We start from the raw sequence: 27,869 nt of genomic DNA, 5'->3' as shown, positions 1-27,869 counted from the left end.
AAAGTAGAGAGGGTTTGTCTGACTTCTCTACACTGTGTGTTCTTCAGACTTGGCAGAAAGGAAAGTAGAACTAGAAATGATTGCACTTGTCTCGAGATCCTGAGCTTGATAGCACCATTGAGTAGAAGCTTGCCTTTCCACCTTCTTGAAAGGTCCAGTGCTCTTTAAATGTTATGGAAAACAAGCAATGTTTTGAGCTGGTCTAAAGCTAGATACTAAAGATTTCTTTCTGGGCAAGGGAGAAAGGTCCTGGAGCTGGCTGGCTCCCTGCCAGTTTGGTCTAACAGATGGACATGTGCCCCTTGGCAAGTGCTCCATCTTCCTTCCATATGCCAGTTCTGCTTTTGCTGAAGATTTTTCGTAGGGAAGAGGTCTATTTTTGCCATTGTGTGTAGAGGAGGAAGCATGTTGAGGCAAACTGTGGAGATGTCCATATCATGGGCAAGTAAAGCCCTTTTTTTCTCTTTCATTTTTCCTCCCAGCATCTGTGCTCTAAAGCAATTGAGAGCTGGGAAACAAAGGGAGGAAGGAGAACTAGAAGGAGAGTGCTTTCTCTTTTTTGTTATGATGTTTTAAACTTACCTTTGCATCAAAAATGAAATTTGAAAATGATAAGGAATCTTTGGATTTTTTTTTCAGGTTTGCACTTGTTTCTTGATAGTAATTATATGTCCATTTGGATAATAATAGACTTAACTATATATTCATGAGATAAGATAGATTTTGGCCCAGTTCATCTGAATTGCCATGTGCCGTTATAGGAACTGTTCCTATAGTACCTGCTTGTGTCAGAAAATTACAGCAGGTCTTGAGGAAGGGGCGAGGGGAGGCAGAGAAGTATTTGCTGCTGCTTTGACAGAATAGGTTCAGGCAGTAAGTTATCTGACAGACATAAGTGCTTTTGAAATGACACTCTATCTCTGCAAAAGATCGCCAAAGCCTATCAAAAAGCGGTTTCAGAAAGGGCTGAGAGGGAGCAGGTAGAGACAGCCAGCCAAAGACTAAGGTCAGAGTTCACCTCTGGGGTGGCCGCAGGTGGCTTTAGCTGTCATTATTTCATTCCTTTGAGCTACCTTTCTTGAAGTGCACATTCTGCCCATAAGCAGCAGTAAATGCATCCCCCAAGTATTTCTTCGGTCAACTTTCAATCTACCTGTATTGTTTGGTATCATGACAGCACTGTGCTGTGGTGCAGGGATGCTTTCATGCAAAGACATATCCTGAAATTTTCGTAAGTTTCATGTATATTCATGGTATACTTCATGTGGCAGACAGAATGCTAATGCAACTGAGTTTGTTTTAGGAGTGTAGGCAGTCTTTGAATTAAGGCTGATCTGGGAGCTGGCTTCCTGCAGCACTTGTAGTCTCAGATCATCTTTGGATATTGTTCTAGTTAGTCAAGTTAATACAGATTGCATACTGTGAAAAGCTCTCTGATACTGCAGTGGATTTGGTACTGCATGGAAATGCTTAATTTATGTTGATAAGATTTCATGGAGCAGACTGCTCTGCTACTTGCTATCAAATTTCTCTGCACCTTTTGCTTGAGAACAGGTCTTCACCAGAGCGAAATATCTGTTTAAATTTCATCGCTCTAGCTCTCTGGGCTATTTAAAAATCTTCTAGGCCGCCAGTCCTCTATGCTATTGAGGTTAAATGCTGAAGACCAAAGAAACCATCGCAAGATGTAAGAACTGAATGTGTTTTGTGGCACCTACTTGGGAATACAAACTATCAAATGTCATTACTTTGTCAAGATAGTAAGACTTAAAGGTGATGGAGTCATGCAGATCATCTTAAAGCTGATTGTGTGTTTATGCTGACAGTTAATTGTTCTACTGCATGAAATTTGACTTGAAATAATTTTTATGTATGTTGGTCACTGTTGACATTTTGATTTTAAGTAGTGAATAAAATTTAAACCTGAAAATATAAACCTTGCCTCGCTCTTTTGTATTATGGAAACATTCATTGTTCTGTAGGATTTCTTCTATTGTGTTGGGACAATTTTTCCCTCTTCTTTAATATTTAGAGTGGTTAGTAGAGATTTACTCTTGTAGCTTTGATACTGCAGTTGGACCTGCGGACACTTTCTGCTCATGTGGAAATGAGAGAGAATCCCAATTTGGACTGGTCTTCACACTCCACCAGTGTGGAAACAGGGGAAACAAATGTGGGTCAACTTGTTATTGTGTAAAAAATTGTTGCTGAAGGTCACCATCACATGTTTATCTGCAAATGGCTTTCAGTATTGGGAAGCAGAAAAAGATGGGGTGAGGCAGAAAACATGAATGAAGAATCAGGTAAAAGTAAAGGAGATAAAAGGAGGACAGTTTCGGTTACTTAACTGTGCAGTCATAGTCTTGTAGGTATCATGGGGGGCATGAAATTAAGGTGGATAACTCAGTGTCACAAATAATATGAAGATATAGGGTAGGGTGAAGTTTAACTGGTGTGTTGAACTTAACATGCCTCCTACAGATGAGCCACTGCAGTCACAGGTACTGTGAGCATACCCAGTGGATTTTAAAATATCAGTCAATTCAGAGAAATGTGAATATATGTGCAAATACACTTGGATTTGGTGTAAAGATTTGGAGAGAAGGTAGATTAAATACCACACCTTGCCAACTTTGCCATTAAAAAAAAAATTTTGCTAGAGAACATTTATCTTAAAGAGGATATGATGTTTTGATATGAAAGATATGCTTGTGTTTTGGATGCTTTCATCTACTTTAAAATTTTTGATTGCTTAAAGAATTACTGAAAAGTAGTAAATACATCCTACGTGGATAAAACAAGCTGCTTGTATACACTGTCAAACTAACCAGTCTGTCTTCTGATAGTGGAGAGAGATAAGGATGTGTGCTTGCTTTGTTAAACGAAACTGGGAAATCAGGGAATAGGTGAAGACTTTAACAGAAAACACGTATTACTCTAACATTTCAGTGTTGTCTCAGCTAGTTGAGAGCAGGTGGAAACTTGATATTTGATTATTTTTCCTGTTAGTTGTAGCTTATATGTAGCTTATATGCAGCACTGTTTAAGCAAGTGTAATTAGATTTAAATAGGAAAAAGAGAAGTTTGCGAAGATTTTGGCTTTTGTATTTAACAGTCAAGGGTGCTTCTGTCACATTTTGGGCAGAGTGCTTATTGTAAAAATGGAGAGCAGAGTTCATTATTTCACGGATATTGTGAAAGTTGAACCCAGTAGAGGGCTCCTGGTAATCAGTTTGCTGTCCAAGATTGGCATTATATTTTGTATTGTTGTCATTTCCTATTACTTGTTAATTATAAAACACCTGGGAAGATACTTAAAAATATATAGTGTTTTGAGTGTATCACCAAACAAGTAATGTTCTGTTATAGGGCAAGACAACTTTTTACCATGCCTTCTGCAGCAATGTCTTCTGTCAGAATAGCAGCTGGCTTTGATTTTTTCCAAATTCCTTGGGATTTCAGTGCCAGCTGTTCTTAAAAAAGCAAACTTTCCTTTCGCAGCACAAAGAAAGAATGTTTTTTTTCTCTTTTTTCCATCCTTTCACCTTGTTTTTAGTTCTGATATAACATTTTAATTACTTCTCTTGGATGACCTTGGTAGAAGATTTGTTCTTTTTCTTAAGCATAGCTTTCTATGTCTCAACTGATTGTGTTATGTTTAACTTTTTTGGACATTCTTATCCGTGTTCTCTCTTTTTTAAGTTGTATTGACTAACGGTGGTGATTGATGTTACATAGAAGACAAGAAAGACACGTTTCTAGGAGTTATATGAAAGGCTTGTGGGTTGAGGTTTGTTAAAACTCTGACGCTGCTTGTAAGAATGTGTCCAGTTTTTATTGATTTCTATTAGAGTTTTTTTTTTTTTTTTTTTTTTTTTTTTTAAAAAAAGAAGCTTTCGAGGTAGTAGCTCAAATCCTTGTGTTCTTGTCTCATGCAGCAAAATTAGCAACTCTGTTATGCTGAAGCTGGTTAGGCTTAGGTTAGGATTTGCCTATGACTTCGATTGTTACTGGTATTAATCAACTAGTATCTCAGGATTCTTTCAGGCTTTGTGTTTAAGACTTGATTGTGGTGTGCTGCACAGCTCACTGAGGGTTTTTTAAGTTCCTTGAATTTACTGGGGCAGGCTATTTTCTCTGGAGTTCTGAAATGAAGATACCAACTTGCCTGACTGTTACAAAACCAAAGTTGAGTAAAGTCCTACATGCTTGTTTCTTTGTATCAGGTTCTATTTGGGAAATCTATACCTGTCTTCCTTGATAGAAATGTCTGCCATACCTTTTTCTGAAAATAGTGTTTTATGAAAATGTGAGTAAACAGATAAAAATAAATAAGCTTGCTCAACTGTTGAATCAACAGAGAACAAAGCAGGATTCGTATAGCTTAAGATAACAGCAAACAAAAGTAGAAGAGGGGAGAGAAAGATGTCGTGTGCCTGTCCTTTGAACTTAAAATCTGATACAGCCTTGACTGTCTCTTCTCTCTGCTCTCTTGTACTAGGAATGATTGTTAAATTAAGAATGCTAGTTTCTGATTGTCTATACTCCTGATACATGGTGTATCCATGGAGCTTTGCTACACCAGGCTCTATTTTGCTATTACATGAAATATATGTTTCCTGTGGATGTTTTGAATCTTTGGGTGTGCCAACACTGATCACAAAAGTGCGGCAAGGTAAACTAGTTAAGAATGGAGGCCTTGTGCTACCTAGGCTGGTTAGCGTACTTTAAGTTAGCTTAGGCATCAGTATACCTTCACTGATTGTAGGGTGCTGTCTAGTGTGTTCATGAAATACATTTCATAACTCAGAGGGGGTAAAATCTTTGTATTGAGGATTGCATTTTTTAAAGCTGAAATGCTGAATAATCCAAAGTACAATATAGAACACCAGTGGAACATGGACAAAAGTTAAATCCCGTATCTAGGCATGTCCTCAAGACATAACTATTAAAATATAAATATGATACCAGTGCCATTAATACTTCACTGGTAAGTGGCTTACAAATAAAAATACAGTATTTATTTTCCTGAAAGGTTTGTCCTCGTGGGAAAAATTGTCTGCCGTTTTCCTTGGGATTCCACTTGAGAAAAATGCTCTGAAGCTGGTAGTCACTTAAACATGAGAGGAATAAAATATTATGTGTCTTCTTGCAGCTTCTGGTGTTGACCCTGAAGTACTCATAAGTAAAATTTTTACAAATGGAAAAATCTCAGCACCCCAGATTTCTATGTCTCTCTCAACAATGTTGTTATACACTAAACTTTAGTTTTTGTTTTACTGAAAATTAGGACTTGCGATGAGTTACAGTAGCTTTGCCTGTGCCGTCTGTAGGTAGGAATATAGTAAGAGCTGAGTTCCAGTGTTAAGATAGGCAAAAATGTGTACTTATTTCTTGACTTTATAAGGCTTTCTCATTTAATGTTTATGCTACACAGAAAAATAATGGTGCTTTTTTTATTTTTTCTCCACTCTCCTCCCCCTTCCCCCAAACCTGTTCTGTAGTGGACCAGATCTATCATCTAGCATCTCCTGCTTCTCCTCCAAATTACATGTATAATCCTATAAAAACATTAAAAACCAACACTATTGGGACATTAAACATGCTGGGTGAGTTGAAGTCTTCTTTCTTCTTACTTGACATTGTTAGACCTAATATCACCTGGACAGAGTTTGGCAGGAAGGCAGCTGAGTCGTGTTTGTGTGTGTATACATACAAACATACATATACACACACATACATATATACATATATTTATTTATGTATGTGTAAATATAGATAGAGATAAAGATTCTTGAAGAAAAATAGGGCTTTTTACCTCTGAAGATTTTTGTGCTTTTTCTTTAAACATATCTACAAATGAACTCTTGACAGCATGCAAGCTCAAGTGTCAAAGCACCAGAGTTTTCATGTCTGTTACTTGGCTATGGAGTAAAACCTGTGCAGTAATTATAGAAATCATAGGAACAATTAGGAGCATGGGGATTATTTTTATTGTGATGTGGTGGCACTGACTGCCGTTCTTACCTTGATGGCTGTGAAACACTGTCATGTTTACTGTGAGTGGCTGTTCCTTTCCATCACAGCAAATGTTGAACTAGGTGGAACTCCATTGGATCTTGTCAACCCCAAACATTAATAGCACTACTCCCTCTTGTGCATGTCTTAGCTAACAATTCTGCAAAGACGTTTAATGTCTAACGTTATAGTTGATAATTACAAGGCAAGGTTCTCAGCTTTAGCTATTAGTTCTAATGTTGTTGAGGCATGTAAATAGAGGGCCTGAAGCCTTTACTACATTTTATTCACACCTTCAATCTATTTGACATGTGCAGCAGCTTAAACTGGCTGTCTGTAACCATAGAAGTTGCTACAAGGCAAAAAACCTTCTGGATCCTACCCCTGCTGAGTTTCTCATATGAGACATAGGGTACAATTCAGAGAATTAAGTGATTCAGAAGCTAGTATGCCACCAGACAGTTGCACAGCCTGGAAAAGTTTTGTATGCTTGGCTGTGCTAACTTTAAGGTCACAAAGTTACTGGAATGGAGTGCAGAGTAATCCCAAGTGATGGGTAGATTATCCAGACTGTTTAAAGGTGCATATTTATAAATGATGAAAAACACTAACTTTTGTCTTACAGTAGGTGATTTCTTTTTCTTAAGTAGTCATCTTTGATTTTGATGATCACAACACAGTATGTTACTTTGAGATGTTGGTTCCATAATTGGGGGAAAATGAGCTCCCTTTAAAAACATATTCAAGCACAATCAGAGTAAAACAGCGAACACAACCTAAAGATTCTTTCATTTGCTCAAATTTTGTTTTTTTTCCCCTTATTTTCCAAAATTTAGGATTAGCTAAACGTGTTGGAGCACGGCTGCTACTGGCCTCTACGTCAGAGGTATATGGAGGTAAGAAGGATAAAAGCATTGTTAGAGGTCTTGAGGTGTCACTAACCAAAGGGTATTTACACACCTTCTGATGGATGATATGGTCAAGATAGTATATTTTCATCATGGTTTTACCTTCATTTCTTCGTCAGATCTACTTCTCACAGTTTAAAATCTGGCCATTAGTACTTGCTTTAAGTCTTTTATCAGAGTGGTGGAAACAGGCTCTGACTGTTATCTGTAACATTCCTACATCTTGGTTTATGACTTTTTCATAAAGGCTTTGATGGGGGAGGAATTTTGAATGTTGAACTCTGATTAGAATCTAGAATGAAGTATTATAGTTACAGTGAATACTCTTTTAGTGAGTGATGTTGAAATGTAGTATTTTTTTTAAATACATAGACCAGAGAGTTAAAGTACGTAACACAAGTGACCAAATTGTCTACCAAAAGATTCATTACATATAGTCACCTATAGTCACTTCATTACATATAATCACCTTTTCTGTTGATAACAATCATTTAAGTTTTGTTTTTCCTCCACAGATCCTGAAGTTCACCCTCAAAATGAGGATTACTGGGGCCATGTAAATCCAATAGGCCCCAGAGCCTGCTACGATGAAGGAAAGCGGGTTGCAGAGACCATGTGCTATGCATATATGAAACAGGTATTAAAGTTCTATCAGATAGAGTGGATTAACTATAATTATGAGGGCCAAATATACAGCAAAGCCCAAGTGTTGCATGTATTTAGGAATATAAGAGAGAAAGAGATCATCTTGAATAGGAGCATTTGTACTGCAATAACAAAATCTGTTTCTTTAGTGCAGAAGTTTCATTGCTCCCATCTGTTGTGATATTTCTGTCGAGTAGCATTCTCCAAGAAAATATGCTTTAGTCTTCTCAAACTTGTTATGTCTTTCAGTACCGTAAAATAGTTTTTAGAAGGATTAAACTGAAGTGACCTTACTAATTTGGGAGCCAGATAAAAGTTGCTTAAATTTGGTCTTTTGCTTAAGTGCTTTACAGAATTGGGCCATTACAGATAAAAGTGGTATGTTTAGTGAGTGTACTTGAAATCCAAACACACAGGTAAAGATGAAGAAGTTCTTCAATGAGTCTTCATATAAGAGCAGACTACTTTAAATCACTTTAGAATGTCTTCAAATTATGTAAGTATAAATATATAGCCCTTAGTAAAAGATATGAATTTTTCCTATTTTTCCTGGTTTAATAATCGACAGGGACCCAGTATTGACTTTTTACCTGCATGTGAATCTCTTCTTACTTAATCACTGCTTAGTTAGTCTCTGGGAGATTATATTCTACTGGAAAATGTGACACGTTAAAGAAAACCATATCACAGCTTCTCTTATTTCACCTTTGTATTTTATGGCTGCAAATACCATCAAATGTAGTATGTTCTACAGAATTTTAAGCCTTTAAATGATAGAATATTAAATGCTTTTAAAAAACTTGAAAACAAAATTAACTCCAAAAGATAATAATTTGAGGGGAAGTATTTTAGCACAGAGGATGTAATAATTTTAGCCCATCTCTTCTGCCAGATAGAGAAGAAAAATCTCAACTTTCTTATCTCCTTTGCTCTACTTCAAACCATTTAAGGTATAATACAATGACGTTACTGAAAGAGATCAGGCTGTTGTAGCATAGCATTCCTCATAGGTTTGGAAATTTGTTCACCATTAAATATTACAGTTTTATGAGAAATCCTTGTGCTGTAGAGTTGTATTTTTTTCTGAGTCTGGGGTGCACACTGCACTGTTCTTTTAGCTGGGAAGATTTTAGGTCGTTTTGGAAATCATGGACTGTGTCTTAAGGCCCTAGTATGAGTCATAAGCCTTATGAAGGTTTTACAAAGAATAATAAAGGCTTGTAAAATGGAACTGTGGTGCACACACGCATTAAATAAAAACTTGTGATGTAAATGAACTCTGCCTAAAGGCAGCCCTGTGAGATCCTTCCTGTACTTTATTACAGATTAGTGAAGTCTGCCCAAGCTTGTCCTGCATTCTTCTATATTCTGAAACACTGCTGAGTTTTGTTTTTTTTTTTTTTTTTTTTTAAGAGTTTAGATGTTACACTTTTACAAGGGGAGGAAACATGAGCTTTTGCTAGTGTTGCTAGCTAGTATCTGGTTTCCGTTATGAAAATGAGTATTTTACTTTAAAGGGCACTCTGACAGGAGTGACCTGGCCCAAAAGAACTGAATGTGCAGGATTTCAGACTAAAGTATTTCCAGAATTTTTTAAACTTCAGTAAAAAGAAGTAACAAGCAAACTTATTTCTATTTTTTCTCATTTCTTTCAGAGTTTTCCATCATCATGCACATTCTTAGATATCTTAGATAACTAGTCATACTTTTAAAAATATAAAATAGAAATATACTTGCAAATTATCCTTCCAAATGGGCTGTTCAAAATTGGAACAATTTTTGGTTATATTCAAAGCTGGTTGTATATACACCGTTGTTGCAGTTTTTCAATAGCATGTCCTGACGAAGACCACCTCTGTGCACTCCCTTTTGCTGGCAAGGTTATTCTTTCACTATTTCAACCCTATGAATTAAACATTTAACTTTGGCCTCCTGTTTACAATGGCCTTCCTTTGACAAGCCCAGCAGGCTTGTCACCAGCAGTATTTATTTTTCAAGGAGTCCAAGGGCAGCAGTAGCCTTTTCTTAAAAGGAGAGGAGGGGAATTGAACTATTTTCTGGAGTATTGTAGAGTTTGCAATTTCAAAGCATGTATACAAGCCCATCTCATCTCGTGTGAAGCCTGACTATGAGGGGGAATTTCTTCACTGTGAGAGTGACAGAGCACTGGCACAGGTTGCCCAGAGAGGTTACGGAGTCTCCTGTGGAGATCTTCAAGGCCCGCCTGGACGCAACCCTGTCTCCCATGCTCTAGGTGACCCTGCTGAGCAAGGAGGTTGGACTAGATGATCTCCAGAGGTCCCTTCCAACCTTACTGATTCTGTGATTCTATGAAGCACTTGACTTTGATTTGAGAGTACCCTATTTGCTAAAAGCTTTTGGGAGCAGCTCTCCTTCCTTAAATTATTGTAGGAATATAGGTCAGCTGTCCTGCTCAATGTACCTGTCAGTCACATGCAACTGAGTAGAATAAATTCAGGAGGTGTTACCCTCCCTACTGCTGGACCTCTTCTGAAGTCAGCAGGAGCTTTAATTCCTTGCTCTGTTCATTTCATAACCAAGCTGCATCCTCTGATTTAGACTTCAATACTATTTTCTTGATCTCTCATTCAGTGTTTATTAGCACCCCTCCTGGAAAGCCTTTTGCAGTTCACTCCATTTCCCTAACAAGGTGCAAGGCTTAGCTTTGAAACTCTTTGTCATTGCTTATAACAACAGCTTATCTATCTATATGCTTTTTTCATTCTAGACTCCTGTCTTTGGCACTATTCTGCCTATCCTTCTTAATACTTCCTGGGCTTTTTCTCACACTCATCTGTGGTGTGTACTTGTTGTATATGTGATAGGATTGCCTAACTAGTAGTTTGCTCCTTCAGAAACACAGCTTAAAATATATATGGAAAGATATATGGAGAGATATATATAAAAATAACTTACCAGATAAGATGAAACCAGCATTTTCTAAAATAAATGGTAAATAAGTTCTTGTGGTCACGTAGGTGGGGAAAAAAGTGCCTGCAATGGGGATGGAAGTTCAGCACATAATATTATATTGTAATTTTGTGCTTTGTTCAGAAGTTTGTGTTATGAGTTGTACTTTTTTCTCTAATCTTTAATTCACAAACTGATTTCAGTAATCATAAAAAGCCTTGATGCAAACTGTAAGAATAATGAAAACTGTTGATTGAATTGCAACTGCAAAGATCTTGAATATGAATAGCCAGGTAGTTAAGTAATTAGATAGAAAACACTTACGTTGGAATAAAACTGTTTGCTCCTAAATGTCTTCTGGGAGTTTATCTAGCGTTCTCTCGTTATTGCTAGCTGTTTTCTTCCCTTGATTGTCAATATAGATTTATTCATGCATTCTGCAATTTTATTTTGGTGCTGTCATGTTAAGTTTGCTAGCAGATTGCTTAAGACAAGATGCAGACTTGATTCTCTTTGTGGAAGAATAAAATTGAAGTACTTATGCTTCTGACAGCATAGGGGAGAAGAAGAGAAAGCACTGCATCTCATCAGGGCAGTAGTCTAAAGCGCAGAGAACAGTCCTTTAGTGCCAGAGATGATGGTTATTGTTGGGTTTATCAGGCCAAAACTAAGTAGTAGTGTTAAATATCATGGGTCCCTTTAGCTTTTTAGAAGCTATACAGAAGAGGTTTGCATCCAGGAATCGCAGGTCTGAGGCAAAGGTTGGAGAGAGGAGTCTGTAAAATGCTAACATACTCTCACTGCTGATTGTGAGAGGGCGTTGACACCTCTTAAACTGCAGGTGTCATCATCACAGCTAGTGTTCTCCTGTTACCTGAGTTGTATGTCAGGTCAGTGAAATTCAGAAAGAAATGATAATTGGACACAATTTCTTTCCTCTGCAAAGTTTGAAAGGTCACGCGATCTCACAGTTGTATCAATATTCTTAATAAATGTAGTGGTTTCATTGAAGATATCAAGCATTGTTTGTTAGTCGTGTTTTTATCTTTTTAAGAAATTGGCCTCACTTTGCAGAGACAGGAAGCGATGCTAATTTCAATCATAGTAACTGTATGGCTCGCAAATAGGCTTTTATACTTTGAAAAAAAGAAATATCAGATAAAAATCACAGCTTCTCCATAGTTCAGTAAACTTAAGTCCTACAAACTGCATTAATTTGGAGATCAAATACCTCCAAGCTTTTGAAACTGGTTTGTTCTAGTTACTATTATGCTGTGATACCATATTTCTCTGGCAGGCTGTCATTTTCTAAAAGCTCCTGGTATTTCTGCTCCATACTATTGGATTCATGGATTTGCACATTTTCTAATGAATTGTCAGAGCTATCTGTAATTTCTTTTACTGTTTTTAGAACTTTGCATGTGAACCACAATATCATTATGTTTGGCACTGTGAAATGTAGGAGTGGAATATCGTCTTCCAAAGTTACCTGTTTATATCCAGTTAGAAAGGGAGGGGAAGAAGCAGAACTTTGTAATGTCTAAGGCAATATCATAGAAATGCAATCTATCATTTCATCAGGTTGTTAGTAGTAGGAGCCTTTCTGTGAAGTGGAGGGTTTCTTTACTAGATTGTCTGTTTCTAAATTGGATTGGTATGCCAGCCTTGTTGGAGTTTCCTAATGCGAACATGTGAGTATACAGTAGGAAAAAGCCTTTCGGTCTTCCTGTCCATATTCTGAGAAACAATTTTACTAACACAGTAGTACTTTTACTGTTTCTATATGCTCTGTGCTGTTAACAATTGCAAAAAAACATTGTACTGTAGACCAGGATAGAAAATTGACTTGTAGTGAGTGTCAAAGCCATAGATTAAACAAATACAGGCAGTTTCCCAAAAAAGGCTTGAATGCTTCCTGTAATCTGTGTGTGCTCTGGGTCCATTTTCTGATTTTTTTTTTTTTTTTTTTTTTTCCCCTCAAGTAGTCATCAGGGAACTTAGTCCTTTCTTCTTGATGTTGCTTTACTGTTTGGCAAGTTGAATTCAGAATTCTGGAAGACTCTAAGCCTTTTTTTTTCTTCTTTTTGATTCATTTCAGAAAGTTTAGCCAGTATTTTAATAAAAATATATACATAGTAGTATTTGTCTTCTGATACAAACAGTATATTGTTTTTGACACTTTCTCAATTTCATAAGCATCTTTAAGATGGCTGCTGTGACTCTAAAGCCATTGCCATTGTCTTACATCCATAACTGCTCTTGTTGCACTAATTCATAAGTATTACTTTCTGCAGAACTCTCCATCACAATGAAATCTAGAATTAAATTGTTTGGACTCTAAATTGTTATTGTTTGCATATATTCCTGGCCCTGCTGGAAACTTACTGGAAACTGTGTTAAAGTTTTCATTCACTGGGTATCATTACACTGATTTTAGCTGCACTGACTAGACAAAAGCTGCCTCCTCATGTTCAGAAGCTGGCTTGTGCAGTACAATACTGAAGTTAAAATCCATGTTTGGTGGGGATGTCCTAGCATAGACATACTTAAATGAGTGCATATCTCTTCCAAACGATGATGTCTCTCATAAAAATGTTGTTGGAATGGGCTTATTACTGTTTGCATTGGCCATATACAATACAAACAAAATGCACGCACCAGAAATAAGACAAACTTCTAACAGGGAGGTGTCAGTAATGATACAAAGAGTCCTTGAAGTGATATGGTAAATTCTGTAGTCTGGGAACTATTGAACTGTAAGCATGAGGCAGGAGAATTGCAGGTATTCCTTGGCTCTGTTCAGGAACCTGCATTATGCAGAAAGTGAAATCAGATATCATGATTGTCCTTCCAAGCTTATTTAAGAGCTTATCACTTATGAAATTCAATCTCACCATTGCTGTATTTGCAAAATAGTTCTAAAAGTTGTTAGTAACCAGAAATGAATCTCACTTTGCTTATACAGTAGGCAATATATATAGATAGATATACATATAATACCTTAGTATTAGTTTTGTAGCTTAAAAACATACTACCAATGAATCCTGGTAAACTCTGCTGGGAATTCTTCTGTGATTACAATTCAGAATATGGGAAGTAATTTTAAGAGAGTTAGTTAGTGAGGTCTGAAACACTTGGGAAAGAATAGTAGTCACTAGCAAAGTGACTAATAAAGCAAGGGAGGTGGGCAGCAGTCTTAATAGTTTTACCCAAAATGTTGATCAAGACTTAGCTCATTGATACCTGTCCAACTGCCTAGGCTTTCCCTGAGAGATCAATCCCTGCTTTGTTTAAGATTTTCTTTTTGTCTGTGGAGAGTTCTGATTTATGCTTGCTGTTTAGATACATCCACAGGCTTTCCAAAGAAGGAAGTTTTAACACTTAATTAGTGTTAAATTAGTGTTAGATTTTTCTATCTTCCCTCTTCCTCTGCACAGGCATAGCCTCTGTGAATGTGTCCTTGCTGGTAAACAAGAGAGTTGGAATGAATACAAGTGGTTTGATAGCCCACATTGCTGTGTTTTATTAGCTTGCTCCATGACTCTTTTTTGGATTGCTCAAGGAACTTTCTTCTCTGTTAATCTGCTATAAGAAGGCCTAGTCTTAAGTAGTGTAGACAAAAGCCAGTTGATCCTGTTTGGCCTCAGGGCCAGGGATTGGGTTCTATTTTGTTGGCAGCATCAGTGTGAGCTGGAAAGGTTTCCTCCTTTCTTTAAGATGTAATAAAAAATTGTACATGACTTAATGCTAGGTTTGCCCACAAATCTGGGAAAATAATTGACTTTGCTAGTGGAAATTCTGTGGAGGAGTTGGTTATAGTTAACGTGATATAGATGTTCAAAGAACCAGGCATGGGAGCTTACCTATCAATATTTGTAGGCAGGTAATGCAAAAAGGAGTAGAGAACTACTGAACGTGCTCGAAGGATCACAGAGAGGTTTTTCTGATGTGAAAAAGGGAATGTTTAGGTCAAATGTTAAGTTCCTGGCACCAAATTATATTTGTTTGTGGAAATGCTTCTTGAGAGAGGATAGATTCCAGTTTTAGAGGCTTACGTGAAAATTCACATAATTTTCAAATATGATTTTCAGTATGCTGCGGGGGAGGGCTTTATCTGATGACACTTTTTATTTAAAGTTAAGCATTTTAAAGGACAGAATTGCCACACTGGACAAAACAAAATGAAAAAAAAATGAATAGTGGAAGGGGAAGTGCTGAGTTTACTATTATACTATGAGTGTTGTTTTTCTTACTTAGAGCCTCACTAGTTTCCAACCAGTACAGGAAAACAAGGCTGCCACTGCTGCAGCTTGTGCAGTATGAGAGTCACTTTTTGGGCAATAGTTTAATGAGTTACTTTTATCTTGGGGCCCTAGCTTCCAAGTGCCATATTTTCAGCACTTATTGATAAAGAATGTATCTGGAAAGTCCCCATGAAATACAGCCTCTTCTTGGAGGAGTTAATGTCCTTTTAGGACAGAGTGCTGGGGAAAACAAAAGAACAAGAAACTCTGTCAGAGTATAGTCTACGATACAGTGATGACGTTGGTAAAGGGTCAGTGATATGATGCTGGAAGCAAAGATTAGACATCTTCACTACAATGCTTTTTTAACTAACTGCAAATGAAGAGTACATTTCTAATTGCTGCGTTTCGCATGAGCAGGGACCTCTGCTCTTCCCAGGGTAACACAGTGGTATAAAGAGAATGTGAGGTTATTTTGTGACAGCACTGGGCAGAGTTGCTTGGTGTTTCCTATTTGTCAACACTAGTTAACATCTAAAATATTAAGAGTGTGTTTTTTCTCTTTTATTGTCCCATCTGTGGAGTACTAATGCCACTGCTTTCATAAAGCTCCTTTGAGGATTCATTTTTTGATGAGTCACTTGGAAACCCAAGAGAGAAGATCAAGTTTGCCTGCAAGATTCTCTTCTACATGAACCTACGTTTATTTCCAAAAAAAAAAAGTTTATAGGGTCTCCCTGAATGAAGTGTATGTGAGCTGTGTCCATCAGCTGTGGATGTACTACTAATACACTTCCTGTACACACCCCTGCTTTCCTGGAAAATGTCAAACAACAGTCTAATTGATCTAGTCTGTCTATGTCTAGATAAGCCCAAGATGGAAGTTGTTGTTGCTGGAAGGGTACTATTGAAAATGTTGAAGTTCTTGGTAAAGAAAAACGTGTACGGAAATCAGCAGCAGTGCTAGCACTGATTTAAACTTTGCATTACAAATAGTGAGACTTTGTGTAAATCATCATGCTGTATGCACTGTAGTTTGCAGTAGGGTTGATGAGAGGTTAGAATTGTTTCATGGTAGGAAAATAATGTGTTTTTAAATCTGTAAGAGATATTCTTAAGGAAGCTTGGGGGAGAGGGGTTAATTTGCACTTTTAGGAAGAAAGAGAAATAAAGTAGTAACATTTCTTTGTCTTTGCCCACAGGAAGGGGTTGAAGTGAGAGTTGCCAGAATATTTAATACCTTTGGTCCTCGGATGCACATGAATGATGGTAGAGTTGTCAGTAATTTTATCCTTCAAGCTCTCCAGGGAGAACCCCTAACTGTAAGTAATGACCTTTTAATGATGTGATGAGTCTGTTTGCTGTATGGCTTATCCTCACGTGCTGTGAAAGAGGCTGGATTTTAGTAAGCATTGAGGCTTTCCACCTCCAAAAATCTAATCTCAGTGTATCAAGCTGAAGTGTACAGAATTATATAAGCAAGGATGCACTCTGTCAATGCTACTGGTCTTCCTTTCCCAGAGAAAAATAAGGCTACTGGTTGTAATGTGAGAAAGTGTTTTAAGTTACCCTGAACTTAAGTCTCTGTCACAGCTCTTCCATGGGAACAAGTCATGGCAAGATCCACAGCAACTAAGCAAGTAACTTATTTTAGTATTTCTGCTGAGGAACTTTATTCCCTCAGCTCTTTTTGGAAGATAGTGATCTAAATACCTTTTTGTAGGATGATAGAACAGCCAAAATTTTCCATGTGAAAAATAACATTAAAGACCCTCAGGCTACATCGTATATTAGTAAATAAAGCAGGTCAGGACCAGTTTTTGTGACTGTAGACAAACTGATGTGGCATAACGTGCCTCTATACAGCTAAATTTTCCTGTCTCTAAAACAAATTGCCAGGTCCAGGCTGTTGTGAAGGGTCCTTGGCTCTTGCTAATGCTTAAATGGTGTCACAACATTGTCTGGGAGAGCAAGAGCTGGAACGGGCCAAAATGATGCCAAAGACGCTGCTTGATAATTCAACAATACAGACAGTACCTGGCCTATGTCCTGTTCCTGTTTAGTTAGCTATTGTAAAATAAAGGACATATGTAAAATGCCCTAAAACAGGGAGACCACTTATATTTAGTGCTGGTGCTGGGAAAATAAGTCTGCCAGTTAAAGCTCACACCCTACCTATTCAGAAATAAGCACTTGCCTACCTGATTTCTCAGGAATTCTGCTGTTTCTGTTCTGGAGCAGTGATACTAAGCAATTTAGAGGGAGGAGGAGGTGAAGGAATCATCATTTGCCAATAATGATCAAAAATAAGCAAACTTTTAATTTTATACTACTGTATGCTCATGTCAAGAGACCGTACCATGGCTTCCCACAGGGAAAATTTGCATTGAAATACAGTCTGAAGTGATTTGGGAGTGCTGGATGCACTTCAACGATAAACTGATTTCCTCCTCCTTTCTTAGATCATAGCAAGAAGTGAATTATTTGCATGAAAATGATAATCCCTATCTTGTCTATGCATTAACAGAACTACTGTAGTTTATTTGCAAAGAAGTGTTTTGCAGACAGCAAAGGTATCTAAGCCTTGGGGTGTCCACTAGCAAGCTTTGAGGACCGAGGACCTGTTACCAAGGCTGGCTGGCTGGAAGAACCTATAGGAACATTCCTTTTTTTTAATACTTGCTTAACAATGTTCCAAGTGTTGTTTCTTCTGTCTCCGAAGCAAATAGTTACTGATGAAAACCACAAGGCTTTGGCATGGATATATTCTTCAAATGTGAATGTTGAGCCAGTCTCTAAACAGCCAGAGTAATTGTTTGTCCAAAGACTGCTTTATTCTTTCCATTTGTTCAGTGATGCCCTACACTTGGGACTGATGGGCAGAGCTTTGGGGTTATGGGATGGAAGGAATCTACTCTATGCCAACCCTTTCTTGACACGACATTTTGCTGTTGCAGGCAGTCAGTTATATTTTGTAGTAGATTGCCCAAATCTATCGTGTTCAAACAAAACAGGCTCACAGTGGACCATCAAGAAAGTTTATTTAGCCTACAGAGGGTCAGAAGGTATTTTGTCTTCCCTGTTTGTTCCCCTAGTAGTGCATGTAGAGTATTTGGTGTTGAAAATGTGGGTGTGGATCTTTTTTTCTTTTTTTCCTCTCATTCATGCCTAGCGGCTCAAGTTTTATTGAAAATAGCCTTGTATCTTTTATAAGTAGAACTGAGTGAGAACAATCACTGGAAGTTCTGGGAAGCCTTACTAAATCTGAAGACATTATCTTGTTTTTAAATACGCAATCCTTGAGATATTTCGGAGTGTCAGTAAGATAAATCTGGAGTCAGTGCCTGCATGTGGGAGGGAATATTGAAGGGTTTTTTTTTTTTTTTTTTTTGTTCTTGTTGTTAAACTAATGCCATGCCATCCAGACCTTATCAGGAATGTAACAAAGGATAAAATGCTTTAAACATTTTGCCCAACATCATTGTTCTTAGGAAGTAATTATCTGACATTGAAAATTACTGGATATGAGAAGGGAACTGAGGGTGGAGTTGTCTCACTGACCAGGTCAAATAAAATGAATTGTCAGCAAGAAGCAGTACTTGAGACCCCAAAAAATATTTTGCTCGTGTATTACTAGAGAGTTTGTTTGACTGACAAGAATATCTAGTGTTAACCTTTCTGGAATCAAATGTATTCAGTCTCTTTTTGGTTCAAAGTAATTGTTCAAATGGAGTAAATTAATCTTGCAAAGTGAAAACAGTTCCTTTAATTATTCTCATTTAAGGAATCATAGCCTGTGTAGATGAGGCCATTGTTGCTTTTTATTGCTGTAAAGGTTGTATTAAGACAAACTGGGAGGGAGGGTGCAGAAGGAAGAAGGGAATTTTGGAAACCACGGAGTATTCTCCAGCCATTGCCTATGTTTAAGAAGTATAGCCACAAGGATGACTCTTCAGGAATCATGCACGCAATTTTGTCTCCAAACCTTATTCCACAAGTTAATCAAGGGTATGCGGGAAGCTCTATACTTACATAAAATCTGCTTCCTATTTGCTCTGAGAGCATAGTGACAGTCTGCTGGCCTCTTCTGGTACATTTCCCTTCAGAAAAGTATTTCTAATGTAGCAAGCTTGTAGGAAGATGTATTTGTCCCTGTTTAAGCCTAAGTGTTTTTTCTGTTTAAATATGCCTAATGGTAGCTTTAAGATTTTATATGTTTATATTCCAGGGATTTCAGTACTGCCTCCAACTAAGCTGTGAAATAACTAACATTATCTCAAGCCATTATATGTAGTTTAATTATGTTTTAATGTCTGTTTTAGACTTAAACAATTTGGTTGTTCCAAAGTGTCAGCATAAAATGTGAGGGAAAATTTGTGCCCTACCGCTCCTCCTCCCCCCAGAGTGGGGAGGGAGGGAACCCCTCAGGGTTTCTAAACAAATCTGTACAGGACACTAACATTCAGTGGTTACTTTTAAGCTGCCTTTTTTTTTTTTTTTTTATGAGCAAATAAAAATTGGTTGTCATAATGATATTTTAATATTCTGAGGTTGATTTAAATATTTGGCTTTTTTTTCTGTCTAAGTTCATGCTGCAGCCTCTTTCAGTGCTCCAGAAGAGGACAAAACATTGCTTTGTTGCACATCTCAAAATGTTTCGTACATCCAGAATTCTAGATTAATGTGATACGTAAGGGTATATTTCCTGGAGACGCTTCCAACAAAGACCATCAAAGAATTGCTGTTTTGCCAGAGGCTCTGCAAGCACATCTTTATCAATCCCTGTAATATGGGCTTTATGTCCCAGGTGTTTCTCCTCGGGACTTCTAGCATTGTGAGGAATTAGGGGAAAAGTAGACTTTCATGTTCCTCTAACTTTTCTAGTTTTTGTTTATTTTTAGGTCTATGGACCTGGAACTCAGACAAGAGCTTTCCAGTATGTCAGGTAAGTCTTGTCTATGCTGTCTGATATTGTTTACTTAGCCTGATAGCTCTTTGAGCATGGCCAGTTTACGTTAACATAAAACAAGTATGCACTTCCATTTTATTCAAAGAATTTTTTTTTTTCATCCTTAGAACAACTTTGCTTTCAGAAAGGAAACATTGAAGATTTTTTAAAAATACCCAAGAAACAAAATATCATTTGATTTAGAACTTTGGATTAAGGTATTAATGTGCTCTTCCCCTGGAGGCACAGCAAGTAACCAATAGGTTTGTCATGCTGCTTAAAGCCTCAGTTGCAAGTCCTTGCACTTTGATGCGGTACTGCCACCTTGTGTCTTTGCGAGATGCTATCAGTTTGTGTGTGTCTGTCAGAAGGAAGGGGTTGAAGGGTTATTGCTTTAGTTAGTATTTACAGGGTAGGCAAGACAAGAATGTTCTTTCAGTTAAAAAAAAAAAAAAAAAAGTGAAAGACATGCCCAGAATCCTTTATTTCAGTGTATTGTTTTTTTTTTAATGCCATATTTCTATGTTAGTCTGTATTAACAGAAATTTGCAATGACAAATTGTTTAGGTCAACTTGATTCTGTTTTGCAACTGATTTCTGCAGAATTCATTCAAAAATATCTGGCTCTGAGTGGATTATAGGTGATTAAGAATGCTAACTGCTTTTTATTTTCAACTATCTGTTGAAAGTTCACCTAGCTTAGTATACAGTAGAAACATTTCAAGATTAGAATTCACTTGGAAATATGAGGGGACTTGATTTTGATTTCGTTAAGTTTTTTTTTTTTTTTTTTCAGATGGTTAAGGTGGAATTGCCTAATAAAAATGTAAACATAGGATTCTGCAAATTCGAAGTGCTTTTTTGTTGTTGTTGATACAGAGGGGTTGTACCTAGAGTTACTGGATTTCTTTTCTGATAACCCTTCTTTCCAAGGCTTTTGAGCATGAAAAACAGAACATTTCAAGTAAAAGCGTAGTCTGAAAGCAAATACAAAATTCAGACAGTAAGCATTAGGCATTAACTTTATTACTACATATCCTTTTATGGATAGAAGCCAGCATCCTCCAAAATGGATAACTTCAGTATTTTCTTTGCCCAGTGTTAAACACAAGACTGCCTAAATTTTGCTCATTAATTTCCAGCTACTATTTTAGGGAAAACAGCTTTTACAAAGAATTAACATTGTCCATTTAGTCAAATACTTCAGACTTCAAGACTACTTTGACTTGTTTTCCCTTTCCATTCAAAAAAAAAATTTTTTTTAGACTAGTATCTTTTTTTTCTTACCGGAAGCTAAGAAAAATCTTAAAATACATGCTTGATATTTGAAAATCGTGAAATACAATTATATAGTAGGGATTTGGAGAAGCCTGAAACAAGCCATTTTTGTGTGTTGAGGGAAGCCTTGCTAATGAATTTCAGTGACATTGTAACAATATCATTGAATATATATAGTGCTATGAAAAATTTGCATGCATTGTATTTGTTTTAAATAACTACATTCGCACATGATAACCCATAAACACAGATGGTTAATTGAGTTAATTTTGAGCATTTTATGTGATTCAGGCAAGTATAAATGTAAGGCTCCCTAGAGAAGTTTTATCAAGTTTGTGCTAGTTTGTGCTAGTGATAAAAGGAATTATAATGTTTTGTTTTGGAATCTTTCTCAAACTGGTGGCCGAAAATTGACATTCACGGTTTCGTGCATGTGTTAAAATGGCTGAGGTTAGCAACCTACATCAAGCTCATGACTTTACTGAACTCATTCTTAGAGTTGATCCTGTTTGCCCTCCAGTGGTACAATTTGGAGAGCTGTCTGGTACATTTTGATTTGTTATTCTACAACGCTTAAAGATAAAGGAAGGTTTTGTGCCATAACATAAAGTAGAAAATGTGCCATTTCAGCTATTCTACATGACTGTGCCACGTTAAAAATAGACAGATATGAGAAAAGAGTGATGATGGAATAGGATCCTTCAAGTAAGCAACATTCTGCCTGTGAAAAGCATTAATGGGGAGGAAAAAAAGAAAAAGATAAATTGAAAATACACCTTGAATTCCCATTTTAAAGTTCAAAACACATAGCAAGTGAAAGTCCTACTTCCTTTTTTATCTTGTATTTTCTTTTTACATACAGGTCAAGTCTTACAGTTTTTTCCTAATTCCCAAATATACTTTTTATCCTATATACATGACCACAACCAGTTTGAAAGTACAAGATTCCCAAACTTAGGCTATAACAGCTCATTGTTCAGAAGCTGAAGTTTATCCTCAATAGGATTGGTTGCATGAATAACAATTGGTTGCATGAATTCTAATTCAAACCCTTGAATTAGAATTCAGATTGTCCAAAATGACATATCAAGCGCTAGAAATTCTTTTTGTGAGGAGGTTTAATATAATCATTAACATCTTCTGAAAGATTTTCAAAGTGACATAATAATTAGCAGCCGACAAATCATAGTAGCTGTTGGTTTAGAATTAATAAACATTGATATACACAAGAATAATGCAATACTTGAAATAAGAGAATTATGTTACTATTATGGTCAAGTCTTGACTGCCATGAGATGAAGGAGTTCTTATGTTGTTTCTGCTAGCTAGTTAACTAAGATTGAAAAATAGCTAATAAATTCAATACGGTTAGTTTTGAAACGGTTTATTATGGCTGATAAAAGCAATGTTAGCTGCTTTATTAATTACAAACATTTCACTTGATCATGTTCTTTCTTGGCTTTAAGATACTTAAAAGAAAGCCAAACCTGTAATTTGATCTTGATGTCTACACATTTCCTTTGAAATTAGCAGTATTTGTTCAATTGCAGCAGTCCATCTGCACTGATCAGATTGCCGTATTGAAGTCTGTTTCAGCTGAATAAGATGTACATTTTGCTCTATTGTGCTAGCTAAACTGCAGTGCCAGGCTTCTGCTGTTGGGTTTGGGGAGAGGAAGGGGGGAAGGCTGTTAAAAAAAAAAAAAAAAAAAAAAAAAAAAAAAAAGCTGCACTTCTAAATATTGGTCTTTTCCACTAAAAATGCAATAATGGTGATGGTAGAGTAATAGTGCAACACATATCTGTTTGAAGTAGCCATTGCTTTCCTGGTAATAAGCCATAATAAAAGGCATCTGGATTTGTATGTCCAGGGTTAAGCTAATAAGTCTGTTGCAATAACCCCCCAAAAAAACTTTGGGTTATTTTGTTGGGGAGAAAGGAGATGACACTAAAATACTGTTTTTAACAAGCTATTTTTAAAATTTTTTGGAAGGAACAAACACAAACAATAAACTGCAAAGCAGGCAGTGTTGTCGTGTGCCTCTGCTTAAAAAACTTTCTGTAGTCCATCTGAAACATATTGGAAATTGACCTTTGAATAAGCAAGCACTTTAGGTACTGGAGGAAAGAAGAAAAGCTACTGTCTTCCATGAACTTTTTGTTTTTTGATTTTATCTTTCATATGCTCAGAGGAATTGTATCCAGTGTATCGCAAGCGTAATCACTATTTAAAACTAACTTTCAGTTCAGGAAATCTTATCTAATGGTGACTATGGAGCAAACAGCCGAGGAAACGTGGAGCTATTGAAATACACACAGTCAATCTGGTTTTGGCATTCCTCAGCTGACTGGTTTGCTTTACTGAGTTCTGAAGAGGCAACTCTCTTTTTAGATGAGAAGATTATCTGTAGGGAAATGGGATACTGCCTCAATCTATTCTTATTTTTTTATAGTGATCTTGTGAATGGGTTAGTGGCCTTGATGAACAGCAATGTCAGTAGTCCTGTCAACTTGGTGAGTATGAGAGTTCTACTACATTGCTTTGCAATAGCCAACATCACCATCACCTCTGTTTTCTTCCTTGTCACTGATGCTTGCTTTTAGAAGAAATAAATACAACAAAAATGTTCTTTCCATCAGAATAAGGCCTATATTCTCTTTATAAATAAAAGTACTGAGTTGGGATCTGGTAGTTCCAAGAATAAGAGAAATTTACTAGATTTTATTGTTTGTTTTAGCTGTAAGATTAATGTAATTATAATATGAAGAACAAAAGTGAAGGGAAATGCACAGAGGAAACGATTAAGTCTTTATTTTTTTAAATGGCACAAAAGGAATACCCAGATTTCAGTAATTAAAAATCACTTTATACTAGCCTTGGTTGGAGGAAAATGGGTTAATATTGGATTGTGTATTTTGTTTTAATACTGATTCTTTTTCCTCAAAGTAGAAATGAAGCATAATGTTTAGCTTTTTCACAAAGCTGAGCATGACTCTATAATTATCTCAAGTCAGAAAACTAGCATATCTTAAGGTGTTTAACTGCTGTTGTAATGAATATTCTTCCATTTCTAGGGAAACCCAGAAGAGCATACTATCCTGGAATTTGCCCAATTAATTAAAAAACTTGTTGGTGAGTATGATAAATCTTTCTTCAATGAAGCTCATGAAGTGTTTATTATTGTGTGATGATTGTTACTTGATTAATGTGTTTAGTATAAGGATAATTTAGCTAGTCTTTGGATTTCTTAATAACTTTATCAAAGTCATTTAATACTATCCTAATCATATAATTAAATATTAATCAGATGATCAAAATCCTCTTTCAATTATATCTAGAATTGTGTATGACCTGTAGAATGAATACATTGTTTGTGTGTGTTTGAGTGGTCTAGCTCAGTAGTTTTGTTTCTGCAAGTTAGTAGGCTATTACTGGCCACTGAAGAGACTTTCTCACTACATGTTGTACTTACTTCATGGAAGGTGTATAAGTTATTGGCCACCTCCTTCCTCTTCAATCCTTTCCCCACGTCTGTTAGGTTATATCAGAATAGAGATGACAAGTAAGTGTCATTGTGGTCTTACGTAGAGTGTTTGTCTCTTAACAAAAAAATACATGATGATTGCTGCATACATACAAAATGGTGATAGTGATTTTAAAGGGATTTCTTTTAGCTTCTTCTTGGCACAAGGACAATACATAAATTTAATGAGAATGCGTGAATGAAAATATCTGGTATAACTTCCTAATTGAAATATGGATACTTCTAGAGTAGATTCAGCAAGATGTTTCTTCAAAATTCTGCAAGCTGTTCTCCTTTAATAACCGTTAAAAGAAGCTCATGCTGTGGTGACAGTCATTCTCTACCTTTCACTGATCTACCGGTGATTCTTCCAAGGTCTGAAAATGATTCTGGTGGGGGCTGTTGGCACCTTCCTTGTGTGTGGCTAGGAAGAAAACACTGTGGCTCTCCCTTCTTTCTTGCTCCAAGATCCATAGCAAATTGAGCTCCCAAGAAGGGAAGTAAATAGTGCTGCTCAGTCTTCTAATGTGGTTTCCTCATGAGATGAAAGATACTGATGCCATTAGGGAAGGATTTTCAGTCTGTACATCCCAGCAGTACTTCTGAGGGGTCTACAAAAGGCACCTGAGAGATTCAAATGTATGGTACGGAAGCTGATGCATGTGATGATTCTGTCATGGGACTCTTCCCACTGGAAAGTATCTGTGAGTCCACAGATTGGGGAAGAATATTAAAAGCTGCAGCACCAAAATCATCTAGCAGATAAAATAATTGTTACCTCCCTTTACCTGTGTGCCCATAAACAGCTTGGTCTCTTTCACGGTGCCTGAAAAGGTCATTTAGTTCTTTATCCATTACATCACTCAGATGACACATAAACAGTTTGCTGGATTTTCTCAGAGACCTTGTGGTGTCTCCGTACATTGTCATGACGAAAGCCAAGTACTGTATTGGATCTTTAACAGTCAGACTGCAGAGTGTGAGCAAAGAGGAAGTGAAGTGCTTCCCCAGTGCAAAAATGCTCATTGACAGCTGGTTCACTGACTGTTGCAGTCAGTGCAGCTACACCTGCAGAAAGCGCTTCAATGGTAGGAATTACATAAGAGAGAGCTGCAGAGAGACCTGATGCTTCAAGAAGAAGCAAAAATGTAAATGCGAAGTATAGTGAATTGGGGATGGTAATGTACGATATCCTGTTTGTTAGGCAGTGGAAGTGAAATCCAGTTTCTCTCGGAAGCACAGGATGACCCTCAGAAACGAAAACCTGACATCAGAAAAGCCAAGTTACTGCTTGGCTGGGAACCTGTGGTATGTAAAATTGTATTGCTGTTGTGCTCAAAAACATGATGGGGAGAGGGGGTAACCTAATGTATTGTCCAGGTTACATGGCAATAATATCTTCTAAGTTATCAAAATACCTGTTTAATAAGACAGTTGTTCATAAGGCTGTGAAGTGTATACCATACATAGCTATGCTCTTTCTAAGCATATCTGAAGATAAGAGTTGGTTTCTTTGGGAAAGGTGAGGCCTATTTAATCCTGGAAAGATTTAGACTTTTTTAGCCAGCTCCCTTTTCTAGCTAGGCTGGTGGTTTGTAGACTTTTGGGAATTTGCAGATGAAAACCTTTCCAGAAAAGGTATGGACCCTGTCTAGTAACTGTAAGCCTATTAAGAGCAGGGAAATCCTAGACACCCTCTCCACTAGACCACTTCAAAAGGATTCAGAGACACCAGAGATTGCTGCAGCTCAAGGCACAAGGAGGATGGAAAGTGTTAAGTATCACAAAAGATTTAAAAGTTAATTTTGATATACTTCTGACCTTCTGTTTTGGGGGTCAGAATTTACCCTTAAGTTGCAGCACTATGTTGGCACATGATGTTGTAGGTAAGTCTTTTTTTTTTTTTTTTTTTTTTTTTTTTTGTGCTGCTATTTTATCCTTTTATATTAATGATGGTGTCAGTAAGGAAAACATATGGCACCTTAGAAAAGTGTGTAATATTCTTATTGTTCCTTTCTGCAAACTACAATATTTAACACAGGCACAGAATATGAAGAATTACAATTATTTGTATAGAATTTAAAACTAAAAAAAATGAGGTATTGGTTGATAGTTTGTGTATTTTTTGTATATTAGTGGTGCAATTTAAAAAAACTTTTTTACCTTTACAGAGATTTTGTGGAAGATGATCATAAATAATTAAAACCAGGAAGGGCTTAAATTTCTGTGCTTATCTTTTATTCCATTGTGTACTAAAAGAATTTTGTAAGTCAGGACATAAAACGGACCAGTTACAACTCTTTGATATGAACTTTATTTTTTTAACTTACTACATCAGAAGATACATCTGATGCTTGAAAGCTAGCATACATTAGCAGTGCAGAGATGTAACCAGTATGTGGTGCTGTTAATACTTATACTGGCTAAGAATTAAAATACTTCAGAGCAGTATTGTAGTAGCTGTGTTAAAAAGATACTATTGTGAAAAGAGCTGATGTGAACTTGGTGATGTGATTCTCTCTTCGTTTTTGGGAACAGGTCCCACTGGAGGAAGGTTTGAATAAAGCCATTCATTACTTCCGTAAAGAACTTGAGTATCAGGCGAACAATCAGTATATTCCCAAACCAAAACCCGCAAGGATGAAGAAAGGAAGAACAAGACATAACTGAAGACTGTTAGTTGGACAGGAAATTCCCTACTTGACATTTGATGGGATGTAATATTTTTCTTTTTTAAGAGAGACTTTAGAACAGGTATCATGAAGAACAAACTGGAATTTCATTCTGAAGCTTGCTTTAAAGAAGTGGATGTGCCTAAAAAACAAACAAAAAAAAAAAAACAGAAATCCCCTTCCCTTGCAAATCTTGCCTTGCACTTTTTAAATCTGTCTTTTTATGTAAAATAGAGTAGAAGCATCTTTTAGTATCTTCAAGTTTTATATCTTGCTGTGAGATCATTTTGTTGTGACTGTCCTTGACAGTTTTATTTACTGGTTTCTTTGTGAAGCTGAAGATGAACACAAATGGGATGGAAAATGCCAATTTATTTATAAAATGGGTACTATAAAATATGAGATGTTCTACTATGCATAAGAAAAAAGTGAGTGATATTGTCAGGTGAGAGAAACTCTGACATCTAGTATATAGGAGTTTAAAAGAATTCTGTATGAGAGCTTTATGTATTCTTTAAATGAGAGATTTTTTTCAAAGGTTTAGTTTTAGTTGTACACTTGAATTTGAGATATTTTCATTGATTACCATGGATAAGGATATTTTGAATCACTACTGTGTTGTGCGTACTCTGGGAATAAAGTAAATGTATTATTGGTTACAGTGGTTGAATATGCTATTTTAATAAAATACTGAAACTTCTA

The 27,869-nt window shown here is 36.6% G+C and overlaps 1 protein-coding gene across 6 annotated transcripts in view; it reads left to right on the top strand.

Annotated features, from left to right (window-relative positions):
* UXS1 (UDP-glucuronate decarboxylase 1) overlaps nucleotides 1-27,869 on the top strand; it is a 59,516-nt gene extending 31,647 nt beyond the window's left edge. For 3 of the 6 annotated variants that reach the window (XM_062601642.1, XM_062601637.1, XM_062601639.1), the window contains 9 exons: nucleotides 5,505-5,609; nucleotides 6,855-6,914; nucleotides 7,442-7,563; nucleotides 15,949-16,068; nucleotides 19,648-19,691; nucleotides 23,425-23,485; nucleotides 24,047-24,104; nucleotides 25,700-25,803; nucleotides 27,034-27,869. In XM_062601642.1, the coding sequence (XP_062457626.1) occupies nucleotides 5,505-5,609; nucleotides 6,855-6,914; nucleotides 7,442-7,563; nucleotides 15,949-16,068; nucleotides 19,648-19,691; nucleotides 23,425-23,485; nucleotides 24,047-24,104; nucleotides 25,700-25,803; nucleotides 27,034-27,165 (806 nt within the window). In that variant the 3' untranslated portion in view covers nucleotides 27,166-27,869. The other 3 variants (XM_062601638.1, XM_062601641.1, XM_062601640.1) reach the window with 3 other exon arrangements.

Source organism: Rhea pennata, chromosome 1 (genome assembly GCF_028389875.1).
Source record: "Rhea pennata isolate bPtePen1 chromosome 1, bPtePen1.pri, whole genome shotgun sequence".
Lineage (NCBI taxonomy): Eukaryota > Metazoa > Chordata > Aves > Rheiformes > Rheidae > Rhea > Rhea pennata.
Note: the sequence above shows the minus strand (reverse complement) of the source record. Positions and strands in the feature narration are given on the sequence as shown.